The sequence below is a fragment of the Xiphophorus hellerii genome, chromosome 5 (assembly GCF_003331165.1).
Source record: "Xiphophorus hellerii strain 12219 chromosome 5, Xiphophorus_hellerii-4.1, whole genome shotgun sequence".
Lineage (NCBI taxonomy): Eukaryota > Metazoa > Chordata > Actinopteri > Cyprinodontiformes > Poeciliidae > Xiphophorus > Xiphophorus hellerii.
Window position 1 is genome coordinate 7,631,265 of NC_045676.1, and position 17,644 is coordinate 7,648,908.

Below are 17,644 nucleotides of genomic sequence, written 5' to 3' on the forward strand. Positions count from 1 at the left end.
CATGCTTCATATTTTTTATTCATTTATAATGCTCAATAATTTGGTAAAGAAAGACCGATCATTCTATTGAGATGTAAGGGTGAAACAAAGTTTCTCAGCATTCACTGAAGTAATGGTCCAGTTTCTGGCAGTCGCCACCTATGAGTTCCTTGACACTGCAAGCAAACAGAGGGGATCACTCAATAAAGCACATATTGTCATTTGTTAACCAAGCTGTCAAAAAAAATACAAAAAATATAAAAAACGAACAACAGTAAAACGTTATAATAAATCAGACTTACATTTCAAAAAGCTCCTTTGAGTTCTTTGCCATGAAGCCTTTTGTTCTGTTGAAGAAAGTAAAAAAAACAAACAAATATATTTGTCATTTTGTAATGATTCTTCCTTGAACTGCTTAATTTTAACATTGTTTAGTTCTGTTGAAAAGGTATTTATTCCCCTACAGATTTCTTCTGTTTTTTGCTTTTATTGTCACAATCTAATAATTTAGATCATCCATCCCAACAATATGCAATCCAGTGGAAACATCACGATTTCTTTGATGATATATTGTGGCAAAAAAACAAAAACAGAAGAAATCTGTAAGGGGACAGACACTTTTTTGCCGTACTTCATATAACTCAACCAAAATATTTAAGAATACACAGTTTACCATCAGGAACTTGATGTCCCACTTTGCTACAATATACAAAATAAAAATAAACAAATAAAAACTTACACAAGCTCTTTGATGAGCTTCACCACACAGGTGATGTCATCAGAGATGTCGTCATCAGTTAGTTCTAATAAAAAAAAACACAAAAACAGTATTTCCTGTTTAAGATGACAGAACAAAAAAACTTGAGGAAAACAGTAAAAAAAATGTTAACAGTCCTCATATAACTCTACATGTGACACCTAAGCAATGAGTAACTTAAACTGTAACTCTAACCCTGCCTCAGATAATTATTGAAAAAACATTTTCCAGGAAAAGTGGGCGGAGCCAAGATACGCAGAGGGGCGTGGCCAAGTGTGGGGATGAGCAGAGGGGGGCTGTGGTACTATTGCTATGAACTTTGTAACTGCTTTTTTTTTAAATCCAAAAAACCAACAAGTAGCAAATCTAAACTTTTTTTGTGCTGTTTTATATTTGAGATGGTTTTAAATCTGAATTCAGAGCTGCATGACATAAAACAGTACCGTTTTAAACAGCTTACGTTTGACGAAATGAGACATTTTTAGGCAAAATAATATGAACTCAACAAATTTGCACAAAAATGCCGAAATTTGAAGATAGAACCCTGTCAGTAAAAAAAAGTAGATTTGGGGGTTCCACATGAAAACACAACCGCACCCCCACACAATCATTGAAAAATTGCACAAAAGTGGGCGGAGCTAAGATACACAGAGGGGCGTGTTTGGATGAGTGGAGGGAGGCAAAAGGGGCTGTAGTCACAACAAATAAAGAACTGTTGGGGCCAGTACTGAGAAGGTTTTAGGCAAAATAATGCAAAACTTTACATAAAAATGGCAAAATTCACACAGAAACACAAAGATAGAACTCTAAATAACCCGTTCAAACAATTTGTTAGCAAAAAACAGTTGATTTGTCGGTTAGTTACACAATAAAAGTGTACTTACTGTTGCAGTTGATACCACAGATGTTGAGTGAGGTGCTGTTGGTGCTGCTGCAGACCAAATTCCCGGGGAGTTGGAAAAGGCCGTAAAGGGTCACATTCACATCATCCTTGTTGCTTTTGGAGGACTTGCTGTTCTCCTGGCCTTTTCCCTTCCCCTTATTCTTGTCCTCCTCCTTAGATTCAGATGATTCGCTGTCACTTGGATTCTCCTGACTCACTTTTCCCGTCCCATGGCTCAGATTTTTCATGGCATTGGTGTCAAAGCCTGAAAGACGCTCCGCGTGGCAGACCACTGAAAAGTTTAAAATGAAATCAGTAATTGATTTGACTGTTCAGTTTTCCCAAATCATTTTTCAACAACAAACAAACACCATTATGATTTAACTTTGCCTACAATTATTTGTTTTTTATCTAAAAACAAAATCGGGTACCAACCCTTGGCTAAGAAGACTTCTTCAGTCAGTCCGATCACCGTTACATTTTTCGGTAGGGCCACCATCAGCTGCTGCCTCAGTTCACATTTGGTCACATTTCGAGCTCCAGCCAGGCTGCATCCCAGCACAACGAAAGCAAAAAGCACAAGAGTCTTCATCTTGACACCAAGTATCTTCTCTGACTCTGAGCCTGTGTGTCATGGTGCTTATATGTCTCGTAGGGATCATTGACAGCAAAGAATCACGGGACACCCATTGTCCTCCTGAATAAAGACCTCTCCCTAAGCTCTCAATGGTGATGTAAAATCTCACAGCTATTTTGAGTTTTAGATCACCAAAGAGGCTTGGGGAAGAAACTGATACCTCCACGTGAAACTATCTTTTCTCATTTTTAGGTCACATCTGATCCAATTGAAAGAAGACTGAAAACCTCATAAGATGAAACGATTTATCTTCCCCACGTCACCATGAGGCATTTATAATTTCCATGAACATAGAGTGGGAGTACAGAATGAAATAACATCCTGAGCACAGCTATCAGGTTAAAACAGTCTCCAAAGGAAGAACAAAAGTAAAAAAAAAAAAAAAATACAGCATAATTGATCCCTGATCATTCAGAACGACAGACGTCTAAAAGTAAAATATAGAACAGTATTGTGGCAAAAGAAAGGTTTTGTTGCAGTCTGTCCAGAAAACAAACCAACAGAGGGTTATCGTGTGTTAAAACAGCCGTATATGATTTGAGGAACAAAATTAGTGATAGTTTTATTTGTTTTTACGTCAGTGTCATGTGTTATTACTGTTACAAGGGAAACCTGGGTGTGGTTTTTTCCAGACATAACCATTGAAACTTTCTGAATAGAAATAGCTTGGTTCAGAGTGTCTGCAGGTTTCTGGGTAAACCAACAGAAGGTTATGTGATGAGGTGGAAAATGGTCGCTGCTCACCATATGGCATAGATTTTAGCAGAGAATTTTTTTCAAATGTTCGTAAGCTGGGTTTCCACAGACTGTATAATTGTGCAAATTGGAATTGTGAAAATAAATAAATTGCTTAATGGAAACACAACAATTTTGAGAAAAGGTTTATGCAATAGGTCAGGTGATTTTTTTCGGCTGTATCAAAATTTGTGTGATTTGCAATGCAAACATTTTTTTTTGCATCACACAAGTGACATGATCAACAGCTGGATGTCACTATTGGCAGAAAAGAGAAAACGACAGGAAGAAATAGGATGATGGTGGTCATGATTTTTAATGACTTACCGCATGAATAAACTTATTCACGTGATTTTTGTGTTTCTTATTTAATGGAAACACTGTAATTGCAAAATTTTGTCCTTTTGGCATTAGACAAAATTTTGTGCACATTAAAAATGTGCACAAAATTTGTTGTTTTTTAACAGCTACTGTTAAAAAACAACAAATAAGAGACAACATTCACAAGAAATGCAAACCTGTGCCCACTTTTTTTAACAGACCACAATTAAAAACATGTGGATACCCATAATTAAATTTATGTACAGTAGACTACAACTGTCCTTAAATCAATCTATTCTCATTTATGGGTCAAAATTGATCACATATATAAGAGGAAGAGAGAACCTGGCTAGATAAGTAAGTCATCATAGAAAAGTAAAGGACAGAGTGTACTAAATGTGAGAACATCCTGAGTGCAGCTATCATGTTAAGCCAGACAGAAACAGAACAAAAGAAACAAAAACAAAGCAGCTGTTTCAGTTGGAGCAGAAGTGTTTCTACTACTTTAATCACATTTTCAAAATGTCTGCCTGTGCTCCTCTGTTAGAGAGGAGAGCAAAATTATGGTGCAAGAGAAAAGAATGAAGTTAAGGTGTACCCCGTTTGAAACAAAATACAGCTGGCAGGTGATGCTAGATGTGAACCCAGGAAAACCACATGTTGAAACTGGATTATAATGTGCATCCAACTAAGTAAACATAAACCTATATAAGTTTGCAGCTTAATGTAAAAGCAATGCAGCGTTCCTATAACTATAGCCAGGAAGATTTCAAACACAGACAGAAAATGTGATGTGGTTTACAGAGCGATAAAAAGACATTAATACACTGAAGTACGTAAAAGATATCTAATATTTTATTTATTTAATAACTGCAGAAACAGCTAATTAGGGTCATTGTAGACAGAAAAGAAAAGGAGTTATAAGTTTCCACCAAAAAGCTCAGAAACCTTTAGATCAATCTCATAAATGTTCTAGAAATAACTTGTAAATTTCTGACTTCGTTGGTGGATTTTTTGTAATATGGGGCAATTTTTCTGCCATGATCCAAGAGCACACATTTTCAGTCTGAAAGCAGGATTTCACATCTTTTGTTCCCTACAAGCAAGCAGAAAGTTTTGCAAGCAAAGATTACAATTAGTGACAATAAAAAATTGTGCATATGAAAGAATTAAAGGCACAGGATTCTAAAATGTTTACAGTTTATCTGTGAAATTAAAACTCCAAAAGTTTTAAAAAATACATTCCAGAAATTATTTTTAGAGATTTATAAAAGTTGTCAAGTTTTGACACACCACACTAAGTTAATTTACAGAGAAATAGATTAAACAAGTTATTTTGAGGATGAAACTGGAAAACTATAATTAATTATTATATCAGGATTACATGTCTGTTTATTTTGTCCAACATAAACTATTTTTCTTTTCTGGAGAGATTACTATTGATAAGTCCATTTCAAAGATATTTTCCAATGCTGAAGTACCCAACCATCCATACATTATTCAGAGGTGAATGGGACATTTCTCTTATTTAGACTGAAATGTCATTACTCAAAAGTGTGATAATAATACTGGACTCTAGATGGCGCAGTTGCTCCAACCAGAGCTTAGAAAAAAGTTTTTCCCATCATCTGAGGCCCTGACGTTCATACGTGACAAACTGGACGAATCTGAAACAGTAGCAACAACTACAAATATGATTGGAATGAGCATTAGAACGTATTAAATAACAAAGTACAAGAATAATAGTTATTTTTGTTTTTTATAGACCCTTATTTTTACCAGACATATTGGAAACCTTTTACAGAAATTGTTACAGAAATCAGTCCGTAGCTCCCAGTCGAATATCTCTGTAAACCTCCCGGTTTATGTTTTTCAAATAATAGATTTCATCTGTTTTTGGGTTTTGTCTCATTTAAATGTTTCAGATCAAACAATTTTTAATATCAGTCAACATGGGTAAACACAAGAAAGCTGCTTTTTAATTACAATTTATGAAGGGAAGAAGCTTTCCAAATGAAAAAATAATAATTTAATAACTAGTTGTGGCAGTAGCTTCACTATGCATATTTAATTCCCCTACAGTTTCTTTCCTTCACAACTAAATTCAATCTATCCTAAAATGTATCCACCTGCCTTGTGAGGGACCAGACTCAAACGAGGACAGAAAAGTGTTCAAAGTAGAAATAGTTTAAATTTAATTCTTCCAAAAATAGTTAAAGATTTAATGCAAGAATAAGTCAAAGTATAAGTAACACATTTGGGCCCAATTTAACTGAGGTCAACTGAACTCTAACTGAACACAAACAGAACTGACCTGCAAACAAAGAACAAAAGGCTGCTTGAATAGGGGTGGAGTAATCTAAATCTACCACATGATGGAGGCACAACAACAAACGAACAAACAAATACAAAATTAACTAAAGCATCTTATGAAACAAATAAAGCAAAACTAACTTTAACTTAGCACAAACAATAATAAGTGAATATTTAAGTGACAAAATTAACTAATTAAAATCAACTTGAAACAACAAAGTCTCCCCTCTTCAGTCTTTCAGAAAATCAAATGGTTTCTTGCAAGTTTCCTCCTCCAGCTGGTCTGTAATTGCATCACCTCAAACAAAAGAACAAGCGTAAGTAAACCATTCAGACAGACATTAACTAAATTGTGCACCCAATAGAAAATAGATGTCTAAATGAAATAACTTAAACTGACTATAAGCTGTAACTAATATAAAGACAAAATAAATACTAACACGATGTAAAGACCCAACGCTGAGAAAAGAGCAACTCTTTTAAAGGTAATGTAGGTGGAATTCATTCAGCTGAGAGTAGGTTGACTTAGTTCAACTAAGGATAAATGTAGGCTGAATCTATTCAACTGAGAGTAGTGCATGAGATTTTTAATTAATTACTAAGGTTTTTTAAGAGCTTTAAGGTAGAGATTAATCATGGGAGGATCTTTCTCGAGAAATCAGAAACATTACACCCCAGTTGGACCGTTGGCAGATTATATGTCAAGACAGGTCCGGTGCTCCAGTTTGTGTCACAGTGGCATTATAAATTTGGATTTCCAGAAAATGGGTCTGTAGAACCAGATGACATTGAGAAACTAGAAGTAGCCTTGGTCAGACAGAGAGATGAACTCCAAAGCAGGAAGAAAATTCCAGGTCATTTAGATGCAACTATACAAGCACACACAGATATATTCACTCTCTGGAAGAAATAGAGCAAAACTTTACAGCAACAACAGTCAAAGCTCCAGATGGTACAAAAAAATAGGATTTAAGAAAAAGCAGCAGTCAGCAACCTCACCACATATTGCTGCACCAACACCACAAGCAGATACAACACCATTTCCAGAGTCAGAAAAGAATAAAAAGACTAAAACATCTTGTTTTTCTGTTACATGCGGAGCGACTGAGGCCTTGCATCCAACGGCACCATCAGCACCGTCACAGGCTCAACTCTACCCTACTTTGCCTGAACTCCATTCTCCACCACCATATGACATTCAGAGCCTAAAGCAAAGAAGAAGAAAACAACCCCACTAGGACTCTGGGACCCTCACAGCCTCAAGGATGACTCCTATCAGTGGCCAGTGATCATCCCACAAGTCCAAGGACTGCCTCCTCCCGCCGTAGTTCCTCAGGTCCAAGACTTGAGACCTGGAGCAGCTGGTGGCAGAGAATTACTGGACATTAAAGAGGACTCTGAACCAGAACCAGTGCCAGAAGACACTGCACCCCCCAAAAAGACACACAGTGCCTCAAAGGAAGGAGAACCAAGCACGATCCCAAAAAGAATCACCAGAAGCACCAAAGACAGGAATAAACATGTCACTAACGCCCCAATGATCGAGGTGGCGGGTCCACAAAGACCACAGCTAGTGTTCAGAGTGTGGGAACCCAACATCCTCCTGGGACTGGCTAGACAACACATGCCAGTTCCTGAGAAAGGTGGAAAAGCTGTTTATGATGCCCTGGTGGAAATGGCTGCCACGACCAGACCAACTTTGTTTGAACTCAAGGAAATTCTCATCGCCATCTATGGAATTATAGTTGTTTCCCTCCTTGGAAATTCTTTAGCAATAAATTACAGACTACACCACCCAGACTATAATAATGCGGCCAACAACTACTACACTGCTGTGATCATCGGACTTGAAAACCCCCTGATTCAAGCAATGCCTATTAATCCACAGTACAGCGTCATCAAAGACTGTGTTCAAAGACCAAATGAGAAACCAAATGAATACTACCAGCGCCTTCTTGAAGTGTTCAAAGTTCACTCTGGCATCAAAGAACCCAACAACTGGGCAGATGCTGGAAGACCAGGACCCTTTGAGACCATCCTATGCCAAGCCTTCTTGGAGGGTCTCCATGAAGACATCAGGGGTGCTGAGAAGCAGTCTTACATTGGTTGGAATGACCAATGCAGAATGGTTACCCTGAGACAACATGCAAACCATGCTTATAAGAATCATCAAGAGAAAGAAAGAAAGTCCAAAAAGAGAAAAGATAAACTCATGGAAGATGCTCAATTGACCCTCCTGCAAGCAGCAACCAGTTCTATGAACATTTCCCCTGCCCCTAGGTTCCAGCAGCAACAAAGAAAGAGCTACCCCCAGATCAATATGCCCATCAGTCAACAGGATCCCCTGGTGCATGTTTCATCTGCGGAGCCACAGACCACTGGGCTAGAGCCTGCCCCACCAAAAGGCTCCAGGGAAGCCGAGGAAGAGGTTTCCATGGACAGAGACAGAACTTTAACTGCAGAGACCCACAAGGCCCGCCGTGGGGTTTCAGCTCCCACGGCTGAGAATTTCAACCTCGGGCCGGCTAAAATCATTCAGGCAGAGGAGGATACTCTACCTGACTACCCTCGGTGCCGCTGGAGCAACAGTCCAGTCAGCCTCCAGCTCAACAAACCGCAAGTATATGCACACATATATGATGTCCAAATTTATACGAAAATTTCCTCAAATGCTCATCAGGTGTTACGCATGCTCACAGTGCAAATTGCAGGACATAACATTGATTTTTTTGGTTGACTCTGGAGCTACTCAATCCTTAATAATGAAAAAATGTCTCCCACAAACTCCTCTGTCAGGGAAAACCGTTCACTCAACTGGTGCATCAAGAACAACTATCCCTGAACCAGTTACAAAACCACCCACAGTGATGGATCCTTTTGATGGATCCATGCACTCACATCAATTTTTGCTGTCCAGTAAGTGTCCTATTAACTTACTGGCCACAGATCTAATTCTAAAAATGTTCCATCAAATTGAATGCTCTCCACAAGGCCTCAGAGTCTGTAAACAGCCTGAGACAGTAACATCATTCCTGAACATATCTACACTACTCTACATTTTTGAGTGGTTAGTGTATGACAGGCAAACTGAATATCTTCAGTTCAAAGGTCGTTCCTATACATTCACCAGGCTCGAATAACCCACCATTTTTCACCTGGCTCTCAATGATAATCTGACAGGTTTTACACTACCAGACACATGCTCGCTGTTGCAATATGTTGATGATCTACTTCTAGCAGCACCCACTGAAGAAGAGTGTAGGGAACAGAGCTTGAGGCTCCTGATTTCCCTAGCACAAAATGGCCATAAGGCCTCCAAAACAAAATTGCAGTTTGTACAAGCCACTGTAACATTTCTGGGATACATGATCCCTCGTGAAGGTAGGGCCATTGCTGAGAGCAGAGTGAAAGCTATTGTCTCTCTGCCATTGCCTGAGACTAAGAAACAACTGATGTCCTTCTTAGGACTCTGTGGCTATTGTAGGCATTTCATTCTGAGTTATGCTGAGTTTGAGAAACCATTAAGAGAAGTGTGCCATGAAAAAGGGTTACAAATGAGCTCAAGGGTTACATGGACGTCTGAAGCATTAACATCATTTGAAGCGCTGAAAAAACAACTGCAATGTGCTCTCACTGGGTATTCCTGATCCATCTTGTCCGGACAGTGGATGAGCGAGGAGGTTGCATGACTTCTGTTTTGCTCCAAAAACATGGTGACAGATTGAAACCAGTCGCCTATTTTTCATTCAAATTGGATGCAGTTGCAGCAGGTCTACCACACTGTTTGCGTGCAGTGGCAGCCGCTGAAAAAGCTGTAGTTGCATCCAGGGACATTGTGGGATATTCGGATCTGACCCTACTCATTCCCCACGCGGTTACATTAATTTTAAATGAACAAAAAACAGCTCACCTGTCCACAGCAAGGTGGCTGAGGTACCATTCAGCATTATTGGATATGCCAAACATCACTATCAAACGTTGCAACATTCTGAACCCATCAACTCTATTACCCACACCCGAGGAAGGCCAACCTCATGACTGTGTGGCAGAACTATACGTCCTCTGTTCTCCCCGGCCCGATCTGAAGCAGGAACCCCTGCCAGATACTGATTTAGAACTCTTTGTGGATGGCTCTGCATTCAGAGATCCACTCACAGGTGCCATTAATAGTGGCTATGCTGTGGTTACCCAAAGGGAGGTGCTAGAAGAAAACCCGCTTCGCCACTACTTTGCACAAGCAGCAGAACTAGTGGCCCTCATAAGAGCATGCATTTTAGCCTCTGAAAAAACTGCTAACATCTACACTGACTCCTGTTTATGCATTTGGTGTAGTCCATGATTTTGGTGCACTGTGGAAACAACGTTTATTTTTAAGATCAGACAGAACCCCCATTTTATGGCATCTAGTGGCTGACTTACTAGATGCCATAATATTGCCCTCTGCTCTAGCCATTGTGAAATGTGTTGCTCACACAAATGCTTCTGACCCAATTTCAACAGGAAATGCCAGAGCTGACAAAGCAGCCAAAGCAGCGTCTCTATTACCCCTGCCAACATCTCAGCAGCTCTCCCTGCAAACCACAAGGGGAGAAACTGACCTGTCACTCTCTGACCTCCAAAGTTTTGCCTCACCAGTTGAAAAACAACACTGAAAGACAGCTGGAGCCAAATTTATTGATTCTGTTTGGATAGGTCCGAATGGTAATCCATGTCTTCCTCATCATTTTTTCAGGCTATTCTGTGTATTGACACATAGAGATGACCATGTGTCAAAGGGAGGTATGTTAAGAGAAATGGATCGCAACTGGTACACCCAAAATTTTTCCAAAGTAGCAGATGAATACTGCTCAAATTGCTTAATTTGTGCTGAAAACAATGTCTCAAAAGGCATAAAACTGCAAGGTCAAGGTGCTCACCCACAGGTAACACCACATTTTTAACATCTAATGATTGATTTCATTGAATTAACCCCTGTTGAAAAGAAAAAATACTATTTGGTCATTGTTGATATGTTCTCCAAATGGGCTGAAGCATTTCCTGTCCAGTATGCAACAGCACAGACTGTGGCAAAAATTCTACTGAGAGACATCATTTGCAGATGGGGTGCCCCTAGGAAAATTTCCAGTGACAATGGTGCACATTTTGCAAATCAAATCCTCACACACATCTCAGAGATGGTCAACATCAACCTGGTGAAACACTGTTCCTATCACCCACAGAGTGGAGGAGCTGTGGAAAGAGAAAATGGGACCTTAAAGAATAAACTATAAAAAATATGTGAATAAACTGGCCTGAACTGGGTACAAGCATTACCCCTAGGACTTATGTACATGCACATGCGCCGCCGTCAGAGAAATAACCTCAGTCCTTTTTGAAATCCTTTTTGCAGGTCCACCAAATATGAAAATGGGCCCACCCAACCACCCAAGAGAAGATACCACACTTTGTGATGAAAAAATGCTTAACTACTGTGTTTCTCTTACAGAACAACTGAAAATCATCAGGCCGGTCTCCTGCAACTTTTAGATGCATCTCTACTTCAACACACCTGAGACAAATAATGAGGTCATTAGCAGGACTCTGGAGAACTTGACTGCACTTAGGAGGTGAGTCAAGTATTGGATTCAAGTGTATTGGATCAGGGAGACATCTAAGAGTTGCAGGACACCGGCCCTCGAGGACCAGGATTGCCCACCCCTGGGCTAGAGAGTTTCTGCAGAACCAGTCAGAGGGGTCCCTGCAGCAACTGCAGCAGGCTGATGGTGACTAATGCCTCACCATACATACCACAGCAAGGCACCAGTATTTAACAGATAAGAACAGATAGTTTCGATAATTATAGTTATTATTATTATTATTATAGTGTGATGGAATAAGCCCTGAGTCTTAACAAGTTTCTCTATGGAATATCACCAGCTCAGAGTTTTAAGAAATTGATGCACTTCCTGGGTATTCTGGTTTGACAATGTTCTTGTTATGCAAAATTGTTCCATTAGCAAACCTGATTTTTGGAAACTCACATATTTGAACAAGATGTTTATCATCCAAGGAGTTAACTGACCCTCCAGTGTGGTTATGTGACTGCATGAAAGTTGTTCAACTGAAACTGGAGTGACCATATTGTGTAACATGAGTTCTATATATTGTGAGGGCTTGCAGCTCCAAATCAGAACTCAGAGCAGCTCGCTGCTGTGTTGTTCTCCGTCTGCAAACGAAACAAAGCTTTGCTCTTTGCCATTTGCCAGAGTCTCAGCCTGATCTGTTATCACACAGATTTTGTCCACACTTGTACCAGTGATGTTGTTATATATGCATGTTTATTGATGTGGGTTCTCAGTTTTGTTGTTTTCTCTTTTTCTGCAGGTGTAGAGGCAGACTTTCATGGTATTGATTTGTGTTGTCTCTATGCATCTCTCTTCTACTCCTATCTTCTTTCCCTTTAAACATTTTCTCCACCTTTCTTTCTTTTTTCCTTTCTGTAATGTTCTGCTTGTGAAGGTAAGTCTGTTAGACACTCAGACCATAACTCATGATTCACATGTCCTCCATCTGTTCCTTTCCAAATGGATGTCTTCATGTTTTTTTCACTGTTATTTCAAAGATCTTGGATTGTAAATTGTAAAAGAAGATTTTGCATTATAAAAACTTGACAACAGAGAACAATTTTTAGCATTTTTATTACAGACCTATAATGTTACACTTTGGATGAATATCACCAGGTCCTATTGGTGTATCTAAAACGTTATCAGTCACCAAATAGATGATAGATATTATAAGAACTGTTTATAGATAGTCAGATAGATAGTTACACTTTTTCACCTTTATTACAGAGACTGCTATAAATCAGAAGTTATTTAAATCACTAGGTTTAAAAACATCTACAGTAAGCCCTAAATCTAACAAAACCTTTTTTGTTATCTTTAAGAAAAGGATTGATGAAAAGGTATTGCTGTTATAGTCAACAAAAACAAGAAAGCAATGCTTCAATTCAGTGATCTACAACCCACAGTGGAAGTAAACCTGGTGGAAGAAAATGTGCTTTCATAGACACTTAGGAGCAATCTTGAAGGGATGTTCCTGCTTCATCGTCACAGTGGTGAGAGCGGGGCCTCCGAAGATACCTGTGCAATTAAAAACAGACATCTTAAAAACTATTCAAAAAGCAGAACAAATAGATTATTAACAGCTAGCCTTTTGTTTTTTGAATGTAACAAAAATAAAGGTAGATATAGAATATAGAAAGCATTCAAAATCATCCAATAATTCTGCAGCAGTCCTTGTTAGCATAACTAATCTGACTGAGAAAGCATAACCTGACTAATTTTGAAAAAGTCCAACAAAGTGGGCGGAGCCAAGAGATGCAGTGGGCAGAGCCAAGGGACACAGCGGAGTGTGGTCCAGTTTGGGGTTGATCGGAGAGGGGAAGCAGGGTGTGGTCAGGACAAGAGAAGCACTGTTGCCAACTTAGCAACTTTGTCACTATATTTAGCATTTTTTTCAGAACCTGAAGTGACTTTGCTTTTTTAAACTGGTATTAACTAATCTAGTGACATTTTATTAGTGTCGTTGGAGATTTTAATGCCAACAACATTTTGCAGCACCGCTGCAACCCAACTTTCCTGAGCAAGCAGTGACTGCTGCCATCAGCCCCTCCCGCTTCCTGTTCTGCAGTATACCAATAGTCAGAGCGGAGGAGAGCCATTGCACTATGTGTCCGCACTGTAACGCCATTGATTAATGCTCGAATAATGCTCATCTGGAACTGATTAATGCTCAGTTCCAGATGAGTCAGGAATTGAATGAGACATGTGTCTGAATGAGATGTACCAAGTATTACCGCTGGTACAACTGCAAATTTTAATATAGATACAAAATCAATGACTAAGTGTATTAGTGTACTGAAAGACTATTAGACTAATAAACTAAGGAACAAAACAAATTACAGATGGATGTACTGTATTTTGGCTTACCCATCAAAGAATGCCTTCAAGAAACACTCAATGTCATCTGTTATGTCATCATTGGTGAAGTCTTAAAAGGGGAACAAGAACAATTCATAACATTAACATCTTTAGTGGGTAGTAAGTTGATTCTTTGTTTTTTATTTGTTTTGGTGTAATAAACTCACCTGTGCAGGATTTCTGGCAGAGATTTCTGGACAAATTGTTACCAGAATCACAGAAATAGCCATCACTCAGCTGGAAGATACCATAAGAGGCAGAGGCTGCAGTTGTCTTAGGAGACTTTCCTTTGCCCTTTCCTTCTCCTGAAGGGTCTCTTCTATTGTCATGGGCTCCACGCTTTTGTCTGTTGTTTCCAGGAGCTGCAGTTGAATTTGAGGGCACTTCGTCAGTTGTCTCATGGCTGTCATCATGCTCCTTCTCTTTCTTATGAGACTTTCCTTTGCCCTTTCCTTCTCCTGAACGGTCTCTTCTATTGTCATGGGCTCCACGCTTTTGTCTGTTGTTTCCAGGAGTTGCAGTTGAATTTGAGGGCACTTCTTCAGTTGTCTCATGGCTGTCATCATGCTCCTTCTCTTTCTTATGAGACTTTCCTTTGCCCCTTCCTTCTCCTGAGGGGTCTCTTCTATTGTCATGGGCTCCACGCTTTTGTCTGTTGTTTCCAGGAGCTGCAGTTGAATTTGAGGGCACTTCGTCAGTTGTCTCATGGCTGTCATCATGCTCCTTCTCTTTCTTATGAGACTTTCCTTTGCCCTTTCCTTCTCCTGAACGGTCTCTTCTATTGTCATGGGCTCCACGCTTTTGTCTGTTGTTTCCAGGAGCTGCAGTTGAATTTGAGGGCACTTCTTCAGTTGTCTCATGGCTGTCATCATGCTCCTTCTCTTTCTTATGAGACTTTCCTTTGCCCTTTCCTTCTCCTGAACGGTCTCTTCTATTGTCATGGGCTCCACGCTTTTGTCTGTTGTTTCCAGGAGCTGCAGTTGAATTTGAGGGCACTTCTTCAGTTGTCTCATGGCTGCCATCATGCTCCTTCTCTTTCTTATGAGACTTTCCTTTGCCCCTTCCTTCTCCTGAGGGGTCTCTTCTATTGTCATGGGCTCCACGCTTTTGTCTGTTGTTTCCAGGAGCTGCAGTTGAATTTGAGGGCACTTCGTCAGTTGTCTCATGGCTGTCATCATGCTCCTTCTCTTTCTTATGAGACTTTCCTTTGCCCTTTCCTTCTCCTGAACTGTCTCTTCTATTGTCATGGGCTCCACGCTTTTGTCTGTTGTTTCCAGGAGCTGCAGTTGAATTTGAGGGCACTTCTTCAGTTGTCTCATGGCTGTCATCATGCTCCTTCTCTTTCTTATGAGACTTTCCTTTGCCCTTTCCTTCTCCTGAACGGTCTCTTCTATTGTCATGGGCTCCACGCTTTTGTCTGTTGTTTCCAGGAGCTGCAGTTGAATTTGAGGGCACTTCTTCAGTTGTCTCATGGCTGCCATCATGCTCCTTCTCTTTCTTATGAGACTTTCCTTTGCCCTTTCCTTCTCCTGAACGGTCTCTTCTATTGTCATGGGCTCCACGCTTTTGTCTGTTGTTTCCAGGAGCTGCAGTTGAATTTGAGGGCACTTCTTCAGTTGTCTCATGGCTGCCATCATGCTCCTTCTCTTTCTTATGAGACTTTCCTTTGCCCCTTCCTTCCACTGAGGGGTCTCTTCTATTGTCATGGGCTCCACGCTTTCTTCGGTTGCCCAATACTGAAGTTGAGTTTGAGACCTCTTCATCTTCCTCACTGATCTCAAAGCTATCTTCATCGCTCTTGTGCTCACTGTGTTTCTCCATGTTTCTTTCCTGAATCATGTTTTCCTCATAACTATCTGTCTCCTCTGAGTGGTGCCTTCCTCTGGAAGAGGCTTCTCTCTTGTGTCTGCTGCCAGATTTGACATCTGAAGTCAGAGGATGCCGAAAGCCCTCCGTCTTTACCAGGCTGGTGTTCAAATTAGATGTCCTGTTGACCTCACAGATAACTAGAGCAAACCAGTCATGCAAGGTGAGGAAGACAGCACACAAAGACAAAAGGAAAAAGAAAAGCAGATCAGAAGGATGGTATTTAACATGACTTTTCCAGCCCCTTTCAGATCACCCTTTTGTTTTGTGAAATACACGCGCACACAGTCCAGAGGCAACTCATGATCTTCCATTGTCTGTCTGATCTGAGAAATACATTCTTTGGTGGAAACCAAGTATATGGCAACATGTTGATGGCATACAGCAACTTTTCTTGTATTTAATTGTCTGCAGTAATTTGCCAGTGTTATGATTGTGACATACAAACGAAGAAGTCAAGAATCTTTGGTTCTCCAATCACAGAAAGCACCTCATATAAAGGTCAACAGATTGACTTTGTAAAAGGATAAATAGTGTGGGTTTGTGGATGTGTGTTTACAGAAGAACAATGATTTGAAAGGGGCTATTGTTACATAATATATTTTTTGTTTGGTTAAAAGTGTTATGGTTACTAAATGTCATGTCACTGTTTGGTGGAAAATGTGAAGTAAGCTAACATGTCTTGCATAAATTCCAGACCTGTTTCCCAAAAGTGAGAGAACCCTATTAAAACAGTTTTATGTGGAACTGAGAAAGCTTCTTATCATAGCTTTTTCAAATGCCATTTTTTCCTAAATCTGTTTTTCCAAGGGATTTTTGCTATGGATAAAATAAGTTACCGTCACGAAATATAACTATATAACTTACTTTCTGCCAGGATTTCTTCTGTAACTTGTTCTGGTCCTCTGGTCTTGTTGATTGCCTCTGCAAGTTTGTCCTTCAGCTCGCATTTGGAGACAATGCGAGTGTCAGAAAGGTTGGGCAGCAGTGCTGCCAGAACCAGCAGCGCCAGCAAACCCAGCTTCATGTCACCTCTAATAGAAAAAATAAAGGTTGTTTGTGAGGACAAGAAGCGACACAATCACTTCTTGTGACTGAGTTTAAATTTAAACAAACAAGCATTGTGAGAATAGCATAAAATACTTTATGCATTCAGGGAAAAAACATTGGGAAAATAAAGCATCAATACTCTTAAAAATATGACAAGTTTTCAAAATGTTCTGGCTTATTATAACCAATTATTTTTCATCCAAGAAGAAATATGGCTAAAAGTTATATTTAGCTCAACATTTTGTTGTATTTTATGTGTTGGGATGTACCCTGTTTAATATATAATATAAAAATACAACTTTATATTATGTTTTATGTCTTTGTTTTAAAAGCATCAAGAACAGATCATTAAGAAAACATATATAATGTGATAAAATATAATATAAGGGATCGGTAGAATGTTCATACAGTACAAGTAATAATCTAGAAATATCCTTTACTGATCAACAGCAGGGAAATTCAAGTATTGCAGGCACAATTAATGGTAAATGGCAGCGTGCACACAAAGGTAAAAAACATAAAAACAACACAGCAATAATAGAGGCAGGACAGGAAGGGCACGTTCACAATGTAAGAATAATAATACAGTGCAGTTATTAATAATAAAAAGATTTCTTACTTTTTTATTTCTGCTGGTAGACCTGTATTCAGATGATGAATCCAGAGAATGAGAAACTTGTTGTATGTTGTTGCTTTTTATAGGATCAATGCAAGTTGACCAACCTGTTTTACCACCTTCAAATTATTTGCATCGCCTCCCTGAAGGTAGGATGTTTTAAAAGGGGAAGGAAGAAATGAAAACAATGCTTTCTTTAATGATATGAAAAAAAATGATATTAACTACTTTAAGTCTCTCATGAATGCTGCAATCTGCTGGGGGGGTTTAGATAGGAAACTTTAACCAATTTAAATAATTAAACTTGACTGCATTATTTGAGAGCCAGGATAAATTTTAGACACATGTAGACGAGGTAGGATCTGTCTGTGAACTGCTGCAATGTAAATAAACTGATTTAAAAACTGGAAATAAATTACTTTTTATTCATATCAGCACATAGACAAAGTATCACACTACACTGTTTTGAACTGAGACCTAATGTCAAACTGAGTTTAAATGTAAAACAATATGCAAAAGTTTTGAA

The 17,644-nt window shown here is 39.3% G+C and overlaps 2 protein-coding genes across 4 annotated transcripts; both read right to left on the bottom strand.

Annotated features, from left to right (window-relative positions):
• LOC116719443 (uncharacterized) lies at positions 1 to 2,236 on the bottom strand. Its single transcript, XM_032561957.1, has 5 exons — positions 2,055 to 2,236; positions 1,621 to 1,911; positions 719 to 782; positions 282 to 326; positions 1 to 155 (listed from the first exon to the last, which is right to left on the bottom strand). The coding sequence occupies exons 1-5, from the start codon at positions 2,209 to 2,211 to the stop codon at positions 95 to 97; spliced, it is 618 nt and encodes a 205-aa protein (XP_032417848.1). The 5' UTR covers positions 2,212 to 2,236; the 3' UTR covers positions 1 to 94.
• A 10,047-nt stretch (positions 2,237 to 12,283) lies between these two features.
• LOC116720576 (pre-mRNA-splicing factor 38B-like) lies at positions 12,284 to 17,201 on the bottom strand. Of its 3 annotated transcripts, XM_032563925.1 has the most exons (7): positions 17,122 to 17,201; positions 16,320 to 16,486; positions 15,193 to 15,592; positions 14,601 to 14,921; positions 13,754 to 14,472; positions 13,596 to 13,656; positions 12,284 to 12,746 (listed from the first exon to the last, which is right to left on the bottom strand). In XM_032563925.1, the coding sequence occupies exons 2-7, from the start codon at positions 16,477 to 16,479 to the stop codon at positions 12,677 to 12,679; spliced, it is 1,731 nt and encodes a 576-aa protein (XP_032419816.1). In that variant the 5' UTR covers positions 16,480 to 16,486; positions 17,122 to 17,201; the 3' UTR covers positions 12,284 to 12,676. The 3 variants fall into 3 exon arrangements, with proteins under 3 accessions (XP_032419816.1, XP_032419817.1, XP_032419818.1); XM_032563926.1 differs by lacking the exons at positions 16,320 to 16,486; positions 17,122 to 17,201 and having other exon boundaries at positions 14,601 to 14,931; positions 15,060 to 15,310; XM_032563927.1 differs by lacking the exons at positions 16,320 to 16,486; positions 17,122 to 17,201 and having other exon boundaries at positions 14,601 to 14,931; positions 15,213 to 15,307.
• Positions 17,202 to 17,644: the final 443 nt, after the last annotated feature.